Genomic DNA, 18,171 nt, shown 5'->3' on the forward strand with positions numbered 1-18,171 from the left:
TTCATACGCTTTGGTAAAATCCACATAGTGTTGTTATAAATCGATGAAAATGTGTGAATGTTTATGATCGTTAATGTGTCTGTTGGTTTCATAAGAAGATTGTAAATATCGTTTTCCATCGTCAATTTACCGCTAATTCGTGCATCATATTTTAGTAACACATTCGCGTATTGTTAATAAAAATCCTGCAAGCTGTCCACGTACTTATGAGCAGCAGTGTACGCTTTCACATCGTGGCGAGTTTCCGGTTCGTAAGTTGGCGAACTGGCATTAAAGTTTATTACCCGTGGGACGATGTAGTATCTGTCGTTATCGTCGGACAGTCAATTATCGCGCGATTAAATGGGCTTTTCGCGTGTGCACTTTGATTTCGATTTAATCTCCTTCTCGCGTGAACAAAATCGAAATTTTACGAAAGCGATACAGCGGCTACCAGCGTCTGTTACGTTAATGGATTTCTCGTTACATCTATTTTTTGGTATCAAGCGAGAGGAACTCGAAAACATTATTTTAATCACTATCTTTTGTGCGATATCAGTAACGCGGAATCAGTAATGACAAAACTCGTGTATAAAACGGTGAATAATTCGATACGTTTCACATTCTTGTTCGGAAACGAAAATTTTTATGCCTCTGAGATAGAGAAACTCGTCTATTTTACTGTGGAAACAACATTAATTGTACAAATTAAAATCAAATACCTTGAAATTAAATGATTCAAAGTCGAGATCACGTACGAGCAAACAAATCGGGTGAAGATTAAATATAATTTCAATGCAATAAATAATATAACTAGTTAAATTTAATGAATAAATTACTTAAATACAATAAACAATGCCGATCGATCTATTATAAACCGTTGTGTAATATATCTACAAACATTGATAGAAAAGCAAGTTTTAAATCTCATCGTAATAGGCTGTTTCAATAAAACAGTTCCCTAAGTGATAGAGAGCTCTAGATATCAATGGCTTTCCCAATTAAACGACATACCATTAGTTGCAGTCTATATTCTATGGCATGGTATCATCCAATCGAAATGAAGGTGTAAATCGAATTTTAACTAAAGTATACAAGCTAAATCCACGATAATCTATTTAAATCGACTTCTCGTTCATTAATTAAACACACGAACGATATTCGTCGTATTTTATTCCCTTTTCCATTCTCTATCGTGAATATTTCATCACGTTTCAATCCCTATGATATTCGTAACGCAGCAACTGAATATATCAACAATTTCGAAATTTTATTTTTCGAAGCGCGATTATATTAATAGTACCAATGATCAATGATATTAATGAAAATTGACGAGAGCCAAGAATAACGAAGACAACTTTTGCTTTTAATAAATAAAATTCCTTCGTAGATAATAAAAAAGAAAAAAAAAGGACGGATGATTGTAATCGTTTATAATAATAATCATCGTGCCTAACCAAAATCATTTAAGCTATGACGTGAATCTTTATACTTCAACTTTTTAAATTTGTGTTGTAACAATTATAGACTGACTTCTATTCTGAATATTCTGGTACGTTAATTTAACGCACGACGCTCATTTCCAATATTCATATTTCATATCGTTTTATTGTTTCTCCTCTTCGTTCTCTATTATGGATATTTTGTCCGTGCACGAAACAGTGAACAATTTCAATATACGAGATGTCATATCTAATACAGCAAAGACCAATTTTATTCCGATGTTGTAGGACTTCGTTACTGGTCTCAGCATACTGTCTCGTGGTTCCATCGACGAGAAGCTGCGCTGGACGTTTTCCCTTTACGACATCAATGGCGACGGTTGCATCACAAGGGAGGAAATGACGGACATCGTGACAGCTGTATACGAGCTGATGGGAAAATTTTCTGACCCGAATATGGACCATGAGGGTGTGCGAGAGAAAGTAGATCGAATGTTTCAGGTATGAATTTTTCCCTATTGTGCAAATTTCCTTATCGTGCAGATATTCATGCGTGAACTTTGATTAAAGTTCGATTAAGGTTTGCACAACGATAGTACATTACGTTACATTATTGTGTCCGTATGTTACATATTATACCAATACGTTAATTAGAAACTTAATGTGCAACCATAGTTAAATTCATAAACCTTCCCTAGAGAACGATTCGATATAAAACTCAGTATAAAGCGTAATTTAAAATATCGTAAATCAAAAAGCAATTTTAAAATACATCGCGATAAATTAAATTAAAAAACTTTCGCGGCAAAGAAGAACATTGCTTACGGTTAAATTACAGTTAGTGAAGTACAGAATCTCAAAGTTTCAAAACACAAATCGGTACTTTAGAACATTTCTTACGAGTTATTTAATATAAAATGAAATTTTGTCAGCTATTACGTACTTACATCTGTGTATACTATTCCTGTAATTTTCTCCATATGACATTACTCTTGTGCCATGTTTCATGAACATCGAAAGCATATTCCTTCCATAGATCATCTGGTAAAGCACCAGCTATACTGTCTGAAAACTACGTATATAGAAATTTTTATAAAAGGAAAGTTATAATTATTTTCTTCTTATCGTGCATTCATCATTCGCGTCGAAATTACTTTGTTAGCTTTAATATTAGATTAAAAAGAACAGATTTATATACGTTCGAACATAGATCGAGTAGTAGTATAATATTTTCTCATTTGAACACGTTCATTTGAAATTGTTACAAGTATACATTGTACGCTTCACTGTACATCGTACAATCGTGTTACAAGAAATTCTGATCTTTACCTTTGTACAAAGTACATCAAACAGCTTAACCTATATAGTTGACAATTAATTTGTCGCATTGAAGAGTTGCTGATATAGTGCGACAGCTAGAAAATCGATGAGCTACTCGATGATCTTTCATCGTAGAAGGTAACAATAGACAGAAAGTTTTCACAGGCTTTGACAAGCTTGTTCGTTCACTTTGACGAAGGAAAACGAGTGCTCGTAAAGCATCCAGTCGATTTCAATGATGCAAGGAAAAGCCTTTCTTTTTAGCGACTGTCACATTGTTAGCCGCGAATGACAATGTCTGCGATGATGTACTCGTACCCTTGTTTCTGTTATCTTTTTTCTACGTCGAATAAAGGGCGATTCGTTTCAGCGAGACAATTTTGGTGCGGACCCCATACCACTGATTTATCAGAAAGGAGTTCCTGTTATCCTTCGTCTTGAGATGTTCTCAATTTCAACTAAATATTTTACGAAAAGAAAAGATAAATATATCATAGTATTATTACAATTATCCTTTTTACTAATACTTTTTTTTACTAATTAGCAAGAGTAACATTCAATAAGTAAGTGTATCAAAGGACATGTATGTCCAGATATTTAGAAAATCTTTCAAATACGTAACATAATCGTATTAGTAATTATAAAAATGGCCTCTTCGCAAGTTAAAAACTAAAAGAGACTAAACTTGTTATTTATTTTCTGTTACATCAATTTACATTATAATAACATGGAAACATTTTTTAAGATACATATCTAATAAATTGGATAGATTGCATTGCAATAAATTGAACTGCAAAATGAAGTTCATAGCCATACAGTTAAAGCACAATATACAGGGTGGTTGGTAACTGGTGGTACAAGCGGAAAGGGGGTGAATCTACGCGAAAAAAGAAGTCGAAAACATAGAACAAAAATTTTTTTTTCAATTTTTCTTTTTTTTTTTTTAATTTTTCCATCGAGACAACGATCTACAGTGAGATCCGTTATAACGTACCGCACGCGTACCGAGCGAAAATTCAAAGTCGATTTTCTCGAAAACAAAGCCTCAAACGAAAAATTTTTATTCTATATTTTCGACTTCTTTTTTCGCGTAGAATCACCCTCTTTCCGCTTGTACCACCAGTTACCAACCACCCTGTATACTTACACTAAATATCACTAAATATTGTTTCCTTTCAGAATTATTTCAAGCTTTGCCGATATTATTATAACATTCGACTCTCATTACAGTAATGCTGAAATCTTGGAATGTTTCATACAGTACATACGATATACACATAAAAATTTTCTACGGCAAGCGTTCACAGTTCGAAGTGGCTTTCGTGAGCCACTGTATATGTACGTAGACTAAACGAATTAACAAGCAATTCAACGGTAAAATACTGTAATTATTTGTTGCATAATCAATTGATAATTTCCAATCTTCGTCTCGAGTGCTTGCTGTAGCTTGATCATGTTTATGCGCAAACGTCATGAATGTTAAACTTCTGCCAAGAGGAATGGTAACGCGAATTTATTGGCAAAGCTCGTACGAAATCCAAGGGTAAACGGCTTGTTTACGGCTACCGGTTTTCGCGTTCACATATGCATGCACATATATGCACAAAGAGCTAAGAGAACTAACAAACACGAACCGGGGGATGAGTGGCGAGGAAACTAGTACGATTCTAACGTGAAATCGCATTGCAAAACATGCACTGACGTGCACTGACTAAATGTCCAAAGTTCTCTAAGCGCTTCGTAGTCTATACTTTTCGAATCTTGTTGCTAAAGCTACCGAACTTCGCCGTGTTCATTCGACAAAATGTTCACTAGTTCTATGAAATTCAGGAATATAAACGCTTCATTCGACGCGAGATCGATGAAACTTGGAGATAAAGTATATATCCATATCTTTTACTTTCGTTATAACCATATTATCGATTTTTACATATTTATATCAAGCGTGAAAAAGGAAAAAAAACACAAGAACGAACGTAAGTTTAAAAGTATAAGGTCGTATGCTTGGAACTAGAGAAGAAAAAATTATATGAATCCTAGCAATTTATTCGTTGCAATCATATTCTTAGCATTATTTCCGATACTCTTATTGACTTTTTATTAAATCTACATGAGATACGGACGTTAGAAATATTCTTATACATCAACACCTAATTTTTCGATTTTCCTATGACCTACAAAACAGATGTATTCTTGCATTTTCGACGAACGAGGACAGAAGCAACCGGCAGCAACACGGAATTGCCAATTTAAAGTTTGTTCCTCCACGATACAAAAGAAGAATACGAAGTTTAAAGTGGTTGATATTTCGTTTCTATCGATTACTTTTCTTCATCGGTATCCAATACCGGTACACTTTACTGTCCAACGTGTCCGAATGAATTACTGTACTTTTTTATAGGTATTGTGCTTCCATAAGAAACTGCAAAAAGGATATTATACTACAAGTTTGTAGTTGTATTGTATAAGAATTGTTTCGTTGAAAATATATAAGCGTATATACGTATCTACGCAGACCAAATTCACAATCCTAATAACGAAATAGCAAACGTATCCGCATTGAAACTCCGACGACACCTTTGTCACATCGGCGCTCTTCCTCCTTCCGGTATACGATTCCGGGTTTCAACAAACGACGATGACGCTCCGTGGTGCGGTAGATTCAATCGGTGCTAATTAATCAGTGAGAAAGCAGATGTAACTGATGTGAGCCACGCTATACGCCGTTCGTTACTCCGTATAGACTTCTAATTAAAAATGAGCAACGTATAGATCGTAGAGAAAGGATCGAGGTTTAAATCAGATCCATTGTTTCTAAAAGCCGCTACCGAGCTTTCGAGAGCTCTTTACGCCCAGCCAAACATGCGGATCATGTTATGTTTAAAAACAGGGTCAAGCGGCTTCAATGATGTACACAAATAAATTTAAATCAGTTACTTAGCGCGATGAGATATTTTCAAGATTTTAAGACTTCGAGATTTTAAATAATCGTAGATTATTGATTTCACCTAAAGAGATATGCTATATTTATGCAAGAGTTGAGTCTATTTTTAACCATTAAGGGCATGATTTTGTCAAATATAGTGAAAGATCTTGAAAATGCCAATTTACTGTTGCCACAATATTACAGTTTGGATCTCAGAATGCCGCACCGTAGGATTAATAATACGAATATAAAATTACAATGTTAAAGTAAAGATAAATATTATCTGTTTTGCTATTTGATTGTGTTCGAAATTTAGTGAATGCCTCAAAATGAATTACATCCAAAATGTTCGTTCACGCGCGGTAACCATTTTCAAAATTATTTCTTCTCTTATTAACAATATCATTATCATTTGTTCGCAGAGTTATTAAATCTTGTACGAACGAAACAGTAAATTAAAGTAAGAAAAGCTTCTTAATTTATCGCAGGAAATTACATTATGAAAATCTATACGTTTCTAATTAATGAAATCTAAAAACATGTTTGATTAAAGAGTATCACATCACATAATATGAATATTGAATTTATGTTTGAAGAACCTACGTTTCGATAAATGTGACGGCGTCCATTACGTTATTGAATGATGCACGATAAAATGCAATAAACGAATTCCAATGCACAAATTGATGAATGTAAATTTTTATTTCTCGATTTACCTCGCCAATAAAGCACATGAAATAAAATACACATTACTAATAATATTCATACGTTATCAATATTCATAATTCGACGACCTTCTTTTAAAACTGCCAATTTAACGATATCCTCTTTTTACTTAAAATTATTAAACAACACCAGTCGTTAAATAACAACAGTTATTAAATAACGTGTCGTTAGAGCTTTCGCGTGTCATTAGAAGAAAACTTTACTTGAGAAAACTGATACTGACTGCAACACAACACAATGTCTACCAAGTTTAATGAAGTGCTAGCTTAGAACCATGATTAATAGCAACGTCCAAAGTAAGCTTGTTATTAAATTTCTCCTTCTAGTTTTCTAAAGTAAATCTATATCATTGAAAACTAAAATATTCCGTATTAATTTTTACTCGATGTACATAATATTTATTCTGTATAAGCGTGTGAAAGATGTCAAAATGCCAGCGCGCTATTTAAAGAAAACAAAGAAGGAGGAAACCAAAGCATCACAGTTAAAGTGACATGTGGAAACGTAGAAGAGGAGAACAAATATCGAAGGTCGGAACAAGAAAGAATGTGTAAAATCTGCAAGAAGGATATTGGGACGTTAAAACATCTGGTGGTAGACTGCACCGGAGTAGAAAGAATACAACACGAGTGTAGAAAAGATTCTGACGGATGAAAGATAGGAACAGGAAAGAATAAGGATAGAAGGAGATGAAGAAAGAAATGGTGGAAGAAATACCCAAGATTAAAAGGTGCAATAAGCAGACGGTTAGCAATAGGGGCTGCTGACGGAAATAATAGTTTTAGAATAGGAAGAACTTCTGGCGTGCTCTGTAACTCTTAGTATATAGTAACTGGGTTAAGGATAACATAAGAATAAAGAAAGGACGAATGAGAAAATCGGATGAGAAAGTGTGTGATTAAAAAAATTGTAAGCGAGTGGAGCTTTTCGTTAAGAAAATCCACGTCAAAATGAAATAAAATATTATTATTGCTATTTATTCAAAATACTGAAATCAATAAACTCGACTATATTTGGATAAGATTTTTAATAATTTAATAAAATTATTTAGTTTTTAATCGTATCAAAAATTATACTTATACATATACATGTCAATTCAATTTATTAAAATTTTATATTATCATTGTTATATTAATATTATTATACAGGGTGGTTGGTAACTGGTGGTACAAGCGGAAAGGGGGTGATTCTACGCGAAAAAAGAAGTCGAAAATATAGAATACAAATTTTTTTTTAATTTTTCTTTTTTTTTTTAATTTTTCCATCGAGACAACGATCTACAGTGAGATCCGTTATAACGTACCGCACGCGTACCAAGCGAATATTCAAAGTCGATTCTCTCGAAAACAAAGCCTCAAACGAAAAATTTTTATTCTATATTTTCGACTTCTTTTTTCGCATAGAATCACCCCCTTTCCGCTTGTACCACCAGTTACCAACCACCCTGTATAATATTATTATTCGATATATTACAATCAAAGTTTGAAGGATATTTTAATTTTAATTTTGCAAGACTTACGCGCTGCATATATGAGACGCGTGATTATTATAATTGTCACTTTCCATTATCCAGGGGAAATTCTGTATAAACACAGCGTACTATCGATTAGCAATAAGCTAGTATCCGTGGCATTCGATTTCTGCAGTTTGCGAAACACGGTTCTCGAATTACACACGAGCTTTGCAGATACCATCCTTTTGTCTTCAACCATTTCTCCTAGAATACTAATGAGCACCGACGTTTTCAGCATAGCGTATAACGTTTCAACGTAGTTTGAACTTTACATTCAGTCAAAGCATTAACCACTTACGCAAAAGTTTACGTTCTCTAGTTCGGACGTTTAACATCATTAATTACCAAATTTGTAAGGGTTAAAGGAAACTTGGAAATTTTACAAAATACCATTGACTTTAAGAGTTTCATAAAATAACAGATATTTTCAGCGCATTAAAAACTGAAACGTACCGATAATAAGGTTTCTTATGAAATTATTATCGCTCTCACGTGATACAAAATTACCTGCTCCCTCCAAATTTCATAAAATTGTAGGATCTGGATAGAGCATGAAGTAATAACGAGGAAAATGTTACGCAGATTCTTAAATTTCCTTTTTATAGTTACGATATTTATATTCGATATTCAATAATTCAATAATGTAAACTCATGAGAAAAAAATTACAAATAAAATGTTGCGTTAACGTAACTTCGATATCTAACATATTAACTGCCCGGTGGTCATCGGTTATGGTAAGTATTTTAAAATAATTAGAATAAAATAACATTGTCAAACAATGAAGAGTATTTAAAGGCAGTATAATGTTTTGTAAAAATTAAATGTCGTGGTATAATATATTTCAATCTATTTGAGCTTCCAGGACAAAATATAGTAAAATGAAAAAGTTTCCCGAACTTCTCTTCATATTACAATAGATAAATGCAGGGTGGTTGGTAACTAGTGGTACAAGCGGAAAGGGGGTGGTTCTACGCGAAAAAAGAAGTCGAAAATATAGAATAAAAAATTTTTTTAATTTTTTTTTTTTAAATTTTTCCATCGAGACAACGATCTACAGTGAGATTCGTTATAACGAGACGTGATAAAGTGCATGCGTACCGAGCGAAAATTCAAAGTCGATTTTCTCGAAAATAAAGCCTCAAACGAAAAATTTTTATTCTATATTTTCGATTTCTTTTTTCACGTAGAATCACCCCCTTTCCGCTTGTACCACCAGTTACCAACTACCCTGTATATTAGGCTATCCGAAAAGTGTCTTTCTTTCGCAAATGTGCTTTTTACAACAGTGCACCTTCGTACAAACGTAAAACCAAGTGTGTGAAATGTCGCGGTGTTTATCTCAACAGAACACAATTGATCCTACGTAATTCGACAAAATAATATAAAACAAAAAACGTTGTGCGTCTATTATTTTCTCATAGAAGGAAAGAAACTTTTCGGACAACCTAATACATACTATGCACCTACATATATACATATATTATGAATCATAGACCTTTTTTGCACGATAACATATCTATGATAGATTATAGTATTTTGTCTTTTTTCGATGAGAAATTACTAAAAAAACGAATATTAATATTCGTATTTCTTTCGTCTTCCTTCATTTTAAGTATACTTTGTATTTTCTCGATAAGAACAATAAGAATGATTTACTTTATACCTCCACTGAAAATTAGTAGCCTGCGTCAGAAATCAAACAGAACTGATTTGATACAGTTTGACAAGGAACAATTATTTATTCGATATTTTTCTTCAAGTCGACGAGGTATACAATACTTTTCATAGCGAGGTAATACTTAACAGACTCGTACATAACACGAAGAGAAGTTCACGGAATTCTTTTCACACCAACGTATTTCAAATTCGCGTTGACAATCAACGTGTTATCGGGTTAAACAAATGGATTCTGTTCGTACAAGGATTTAGATTCCGTAAAACTAGAGCGATCCTTCCGTCGCATTCTATCCAGCCGTAGAGAATTGAGAAAGAACATGAATATTTACGATTGTTGCAGAAGATGGATGGGAACAAAGATGGAGTAGTGACGCTGTCGGAATTCTTAGAAGCGTGTCGCGCCGATCCCGATATTTCAACGAGTATGGCTGCTTTGGACACGGCCTTCTGACACTCGGCGCGACCACGATACATGCCATGGACCTAAAGAGTTTCTGTTGATTTAGGAATATATCGCTCAACGTTGTACCTTATCTCCTGGACCAGGGGAATTTCCTCAAGGTTATTACGAGGATTTCGACCGAGAGATAGACTCGCCGAATCTCGAATTTCCGACGTCGAAACGCCTCGAAGGAAAACGATGTACGATTACGAACGAATGATGTATGATCCGGTTGGAACAAAAGCGTCTATTATTAAGTGAAATTCGTAGCGTTTATCAGGTGAAATTCAAAGACGATGTTTGGATGTATCGAATTCTTTTCTACGTAGATTTATTCAATAACGTATACAGAGTGGGTCAAAATTCAGATTGATACAAACAAGATCAGAGAGGATAGTATACGGTTGAAAATGAAGCGAAAATCAGGAATAACAAAATTACGTTAGAGGCTTCGTTTTCGAGGAAAATACATTTGAAAATCAATCTAGTACGCGTACAATCGATTGATGACTGGCGTTATACAATAGATTTCGCTGCAGACAGCTACCTACTGTCACTGTTCTTGTACACGATACACTGTGTGACTGTCAGTTCCTATCGGGCAAGAGACATGGCGATGATCGTATATAATTTTTCCGTTGGAAGCTTATGGTGGAAATACATCTGCTGCACCCTGTATACCATGCGACGTGTCGCGTCACGTATTTTCAATTAGCGTTACGATTTGGTCATTGTCGAGCATATAATACCGTAGATCTGCCGAAACGTCGATCAGATTTTCCACTTCTGAACCGATCTAGCCACTTCGAAACGATATTCTCAGCTACAGCAGCGTCTCTATAAACGATACATATCTTTTTTACTGTTTGTACGACGTTTCTTCCCATTTATATTAGCAGAGCGTCGAATGACGAAAATGCACCTTACTTTCCTTCGTCTTTACTTTTAACGTAAACACGCTCAAATTTGCAGAGAACGACGCGTTAACCAGTTGACAGCGGAATTTAGTTTTGAAAGTTTCATACAGGCAATGACGAGTATACACGTCGAACGCAGGACAAAAGCTTATACAAATTTTACGAAAAAGGTAGAACGAAACGGGGGAGAATTACATTTTTATTCGATAAAAGATTCACAATTCATCGTTGAAAAGGGTATTATTATTAAAAATTTTAAAATTGCCAAAAAACAAAATAATTCGGAGAATAGCCGATATACGCAGTGAAGTACAGAGATGGGGATACATCGGAGAAAATAATCAACTGAATTTATAAAGAGCAATACATTATACGAAGTATAACACGGAGAATAATCAAATAATCAAACTGTTTTTTTTATAAAATACACGACAGTTTTACTAAAGGTTTAAAGGAAACGTACCGCTAAATGTCATTTATATTACTTTTTACTAAGATTTTGAATTTTTACAGTAAATGGTAACTTTTTAGTTTACATGACGAGTATACGCGTCAACCGCAGAGAAATAAAGTTTTGGATTGACGTGTATACAGGCTGAACGCAGTTGGCTGGTTAAAATGTCAGAATGCGGCGAAACGTTAGAGAACGTGTAACACGTGCTTCATTTTGAAATGGTGACATTTCACGCGTTCATCACGTCGCTGTGGAAAAACGCTACGAACTTTTGTTCCAACCTACACACTTTTTTTTCTGTAACATGGTCGCGTTAAAGAACCCTTTCAATCCGAAGATCACGAAATGGTCCTAAGAATAGAAGAGATTGTACTTTCGATATTCGTAGTTCTAGTTGTCCAGTGTGCGTTTCGCTAGGTAAGGAAGGATTAGATGAGAGATGAATAAGAAAAGCGTTAAACGAAAAAAAAAAAACAAAAACAGATAATATACCATATGATCGTTAGTAGTTATGATCGGAACTTGTTGCGAACTGTGTCCGACAGTTCACTTTTTAAAGAACGCGCGCTACAAACGATGAACAAATATGCAAATTTAGAGAAAGCAAAAATAATAAAATGAGGAAAGAAGCAACTGTGCCATTGAGACTTGACGTAAATTGTACGTGGCATTCGGCATTATTCGTGCCAAAAAATACATATATTATAGTTCTATAGGAAAGGTATAAGAAAAAGGAAGAAACACAGACATTTGTGTGGAAATAATTGAGCTTAACTTATATTTGTTTTACCTTTATGTTCTTTACTTAAACAACAAATTTTGACGAAGAAGAAATGGAAGGAGAGACATCTTTACTTTAGCTGATATTTTATATTGAAAAACACGCATGCACGGTAACATATGGATTCTTAATGACTTACGATAACGACGTAGTCTAGTTTTCTACGACGACCATATTTTTTTACGAGGCTATTGCTCGTTACGTCGAGGCATAGCTTTTACATTTACATTTTATGTATTAGACTATCCGTTCCCGTAGAGATTCACGCTGTTTTTAAATGCAAACGAGGCGTTTCTTCTTATTCGCGTGTTATCATTGCCGAGAATATCACAAAAACTATCCCTCGTTTCGTTTCATTTTTGATACCACCATTGTTTCTTGTGAGAGCGAGCATTCCTAATTCCCCAGAGCCGCGAGAAATCTCAAACTTAATTCGTATTAGATATAAAACGATCGTAGATTTTATTCGTCTATTTCGACGAGATTGCGAATTACCGGTAGATTTTTTTAGTTTGCAAGACGAGACAATGTAGCGAGCGGAGATAGGTCACGTATTCGTCGCAAGGTGTTCTTCCCAGCGTGGCAAATAAAAACGGGTAGCAGTAAACATTGAGTACGATTTTTAACGATAATAAGACACACGAATCGACACGTTGAACCTGTTCGGTACGAGCGTCGATAAAGTCAATCGCGATAATAATTGCTACGCCTGTACGCGGTCATCAGATGATACACGGCGGACGAGCGCCGTACCGAAAAGGTTGATCGAAACGCGCGACAGAATTTAGTAAAGGAAAACCGGTCGGCGAGAGTACACAAAGAGAACAAAGAGAGAAAAAAGAGAAATAATTAGCATGAGACACGTAGAAAGTATAACAAAAAAGAGATATCGTAAAAAGCCGCTAAAACAGCTGGCCATGTTAAGCGGGACTCGTTGTTTCTAGTACGTAAGTAAGTAGATTAAGCGATATAATAAAAGTATTTATTTTTGTGACAGGTAAATGAATTATTAATCGTGGTAAGAATTTAGCTCGTAAAGACTGCGTGCTGCTAAAGAGAGAGAACGAAACAGAAAGATGGATGGTCAGGGAAGAGAACAAGATCGAGAAAGAAATAGAGAAAAAAATGGTGAATACGAGGAAGACAGAGGAAAAAGAAAGAAACGCGGGAACAGTCTATTGATTTCCCATTCAAAAGATCTTCGATCAGTAACCTACGATACCGAATTTTATTGTAATTACTAAAGTTTTGCGATGACTAGACCAAAGCGTCCGCAGCGGGCAATGACGATTGCCGAGCGAAATATATTTAATCATTTTCCATCACTGCCTACTTCTGATTAACTTGTAAATAAGGTCGGTAAACTTGAACGAACGGAATAAAACTCGCGATGCATCGAAAACTTCGGATCTACTATAAAGTTCAACGCGTCTTGAGAAAAAAGGAACAAGACATAAGCGAAAAAGCAACGGAACAGTCCGGAGAACCGCTAGTCAAACTTTCTTTTCTATCGTACATTTGTGATAAAATGTCACGCGAATCGTGAAACAACCATATGCTTCTTTTGACATCGAATTCGCGTTATAATTCTCTGTTACTTAATTTTCCTAACAGCGATACGAAAACAAAAAATTGCACGATGCATCGATAAGAAACGTGGCTATAAGCAAGAGGAAGGGAAAATCGTGAACGAATACTTTATGGAAACGGGAATTTAATGGAAAGGACATGGAAATAGATCTAGCGCAGATCTAGTGCAGATTTTTAGCAGCGCCTACACTTAGACGATAAGACTTACGTATAAAAAGTGAGGCAAGCATTTCAAGGCGTTGCCTCGTATCAACTCGATCACTACCGCATGTCTTTGAAGTTACTGAAGTAAGTATAGAAAAGACAAATGGAACGGCGTAATTATGTTATCTAGATATTTTCAACCCCAACCAAACGTAGAAACTAGATGTCAGAGATGAAGCGTGAAATGTCTCACGCCCACGTCACGTTGATTGAGAATACGATAGGTCTAATAGGTTGTTAGGTTTCCTATTTCCCACCGATTCGAGTATCGAAGTAACTTTATTATTTTTTTAAGACGAAATTCAGCTAGTCGTACAAACCCAGGAAGAAAAAATTATGTAAAGTGGCACACGAATTGAAAGCGTAATGATGCTATTTCAAAAACACACTATCCTTTCGAAAGCACAATTTCATTGTACCATGTTAACTCTATCCTATACTTAGTCAACTCGCGTGCATGTTTTCGTACACGTATACATATTAAATACGCAATTAAAAACACGATCGTATTCACATACACACAAAGCGCGTACACGCGCGAACCATACATCATCACTAACAGTAAATTGTCTTGTCTTACTTATAGTGTGTCTAGAACATTGCGTCTGTAAGATCTTGTATCTATGATTAGAAAAACTTGACCGATAAACAGCAACTACTGTACCGTTATCGGTCGTTAGCCAAAATTATTATATACGTATTTGACGTGTCTTTTAGAACGCCTTGAAAGCGAGGTAACAGCATGTAAGAAAAGATCAGAGAAATACTCTCAAATAACGGAAGAGAAACTCACAGCAAGATGAAAATTGAATTGGCGATCTCACCGACGACAGGCGCTACAGTGTTACTTAAAAATTTGCATCGTATTAGGTCGTTCGAAAAGTTTCTTTCGTTTTATAAGGAAATAATGGATGCACAATATTTTCCGTTTTATATTATTTTGTCGAATTACGCATGATCCATTTTGTTCTATCAAAATAAAGATCACAACGTTCGACAGATTAGGTTTGTATAAAGATGCATCGTTGTAAAAGCCGTGTCTGTAAAAGAAAGACACTTTTCGGACAACCTAATACGTGTTACATATGCTACGAAGGATATTGGAAAGGATATTCCTTTTTCAAACGATCTCGCAGAGTATTTTTCTGGTATTTTTCCTAAGGACCAGAATTCATATTTTTTAGGATGCGATCAAGGAAAAGTATGGAAGACGTTTTTCTTAAGTTCATTGATGTAGACAATAAAAACAGGCTCGAAACGTTGCATCGGAATCGTTTCTACGTGCATGCATCACTCGAGCGTCCGTGATTTTCATTCTATATAATTTCAAGCAAATATATGATCATTATAATGCAAATAGCACCAACTTTCCAACAAATACTAAAGAGCCATTTAACCGTCTGTAGCGTCGCGATCTTGCTTTCGTCGCATTCGTGTAAATGGTTTGCAAGATTCTTGCTACTGCGTTACCACACACCTTACACAAATATTTTCAACCGGTTTAAACATCTTTTTTCATTTTGAATGTACGTACGTATGTTATTTGGAATTCTTATGAATTTCGAGTATCTATCTCTCATATGATATTTTAGTGTTACATTTCATACACGAAAGGGAATAAAATATCCAAAAGAAAGTGTCGTACTAAAGTTCACGGATATTGGTCACTGAAGGCCATTAAGAGAAAATATCTACCGTGCCATTTCCACGTCGGTTATCCTTTCCTCAACTATATTATTCCGTCTGGCTATCTCAAAGGCCAAATCGAGATGTGTTCCGTTCACTTCTTAATGCATCGCTCCACGAGCAAGCACTCGAGCATGCGTCAGATGTACGATTTTCTCTCGATCGTTGCTCAAAAAATGGCTCCAGCCAACTAGTGTCCATGAACTCTTCTGTTATATTATAACTGGAAACGATGTTTAAAATAGATATAATCGTGAATTTTGTATTAAAACGGTTAATAATAGACGAGTAATGATCGCTCGAAAGTATTCTTCACGACGTAACGTAATAGCAAGCAATCTTGCGTTCTAGATATAAAAGATTCATACGTTAAAATTAGGAGAATATGTAATGGAACGGAAAATTTAATCTAAAATTGATTACCTAATTTTTCATCGCGGTACTTTTAGCGAGAAAAATATAACGATAATTGATATCCACGTACAATGAAAACTTGTTCAATTGGCTCTATTTTAAACGACAAAAGGATTCGTGAGGGATACAAAATATTATGTAATATCTCGTCTATCGTAACGTAGGCACATACTATTCGAATAGGATTCAATGATCTATCTTCTCTATACGAAATCTATCTCCTTCTCGATAGCTACTCGCATCTTTATCGAGAATATTTTCGGTGGTATCTACTAGAAGTAGTATTATAACTGCTGGACAGAGAAATCGAAAGAGAATTGATTCGTGTAAAGGGCTCGGTGTCCCATAAAAGGAAATCAACTAAAGCGACGAGAGGTGTTTAAAGTTTAAAGGGTCATTGAGCCGATCACGGCCAATATGAGTACTCACAGAAAGCTACTAAATAAAACAGTGGAAGATTATGGTCGGGCTGTGCTTGTACTGGCTGACAGATGGTCCAAACGTATAGATTATGTATTCATTAAGAAAAGAATATTAATCGAGGACATAAAAATATAACTGACTGTGTTACACGGCGCACGAAAAAACCATGTACCAGAAGAATTACGCGTTTACATAAGAAAGTTTAGATAAGAATTGGAGATACCTTACTCTTATAAATCTTGTCCAATCGATTCTTTAGAAAACGTAAGGTTGATTTCAATGTATTTTAACTTTCAATCTCCTCGAGCGAAATGGAGAAACCGTTTGCGCGCTGTACAAGATTTCGCTATTCCTTGGAGATTTCTAATTCGTATAGATTTGAATGCATCCGAGACTAAACATTAATATCAAAATCCCCTACTGCTCAACTCAGTGAATGTTAAAAAAATGAATGGAAATGACACCCTCGGTTATTTATTATGCAACTTAACAATTTAACTCAACCATCCTAACTTCGACTAATATTAACAATGACAACCGATATACATTTTCCGAGAGGCAAAATGTTGTTCACGAGAACGTGATAATTACTCGAATCACGAATATTTGAGGGAAGAAATTGGGTAACATCGCGTGCACGCAAGGAAAGTTAAATAATCATACGTTTTTCATTATTAAACAGCGTTAGTATCGATCTTTTCAATGTAACCTACGTGTGTATGTAATACCTCGGATTAATTGTTTAAATAGTTTGAAAGTTGAAGAGATAAGACGATATGCGTGTTTTCAGGCACCGTGCGCTAATCACAGCAAGTTGACAAAACAAATACTTATACGATATGTTACGAGTAAAGAAATTTAAACAAAGAAAATGAAGAAAGAGAGGGAGAGAGAGAGAGAGAGAGAAAGGTAAAAATATTCATACGACGGTATATTTTCAGTGTAAAGAAAATATATATGTAATATAATCCGTGGTAATAACTACGTATATCTTGTAGCTTTAACGTACCGATGGAAGCGATCTTCTTTATGAGCGTTTCGAAAATTTAAAATTGAAAAGAGTAAACGTTGTAAAATAATCACGAAAGCTATGCGCTGAAAATAAATTCATATTTTTCTTTTAATAACATAGAGGAGGACTTGTTTCCGATCGGTACAAGCATATAATCGGATTATTCGTTTGAATGTTGATTGTTAAATGTTAGGATAGAGAACTTTAAGAAAAAAATGCCCAGTCTACAAGCATCGTGCATCGGAAGTATGTTTCGTTGCGTGTGGAATTCTGTTGTACCAGTCAAATTCTTTCATCGAAATGGAAACATCGATCGTTTCTTAATTTTGCCTTAAATATACGTTCTCGGAAACTTTAATCGTGTAATTTTCGCGTGTCACGTATCGTCTAATATGCATATATTGGCAATTAAAAATTAATGTTACTTTGTTATTTACACATATCGTTAAAAAATTTGTGTCATGTGTAATATCGATTATTCTATTAAAAACTTATAATATTACGAGGCGTCTGGAATCAATACCCACCAAATCCATTTCTTGTTTTGATAATTCATTTCGTGATTCATTGTTATTATTGTTTTGTATAGTTAACAAAGTCGATCGGACTTGGCGAGTTTTGATTTTAAATGTCTCACATATTTGTTGGAAGCTAAATATAAAAA

General features: G+C 34.9%; 1 protein-coding gene across 1 annotated transcript in view; it reads left to right on the forward strand.

The window, feature by feature from the left end:
• LOC138182627 (uncharacterized) overlaps nucleotides 1-18,009 on the forward strand; it is a 54,597-nt gene extending 36,588 nt beyond the window's left edge. Inside the window, exons 6-7 of the mRNA XM_069118660.1 lie at nucleotides 1,710-1,922; nucleotides 9,925-18,009. Coding sequence (XP_068974761.1) covers nucleotides 1,710-1,922; nucleotides 9,925-10,035 — 324 coding nt within the window. The 3' untranslated portion in view covers nucleotides 10,036-18,009. The remainder of the gene's footprint in view (nucleotides 1-1,709; nucleotides 1,923-9,924) is intronic.
• Nucleotides 18,010-18,171: the final 162 nt, after the last annotated feature.

The sequence above is a fragment of the Bombus flavifrons genome, chromosome 8 (genome assembly GCF_040668555.2).
Source record: "Bombus flavifrons isolate JBK064 chromosome 8, iyBomFlav1_principal, whole genome shotgun sequence".
NCBI lineage: Eukaryota > Metazoa > Arthropoda > Insecta > Hymenoptera > Apidae > Bombus > Bombus flavifrons.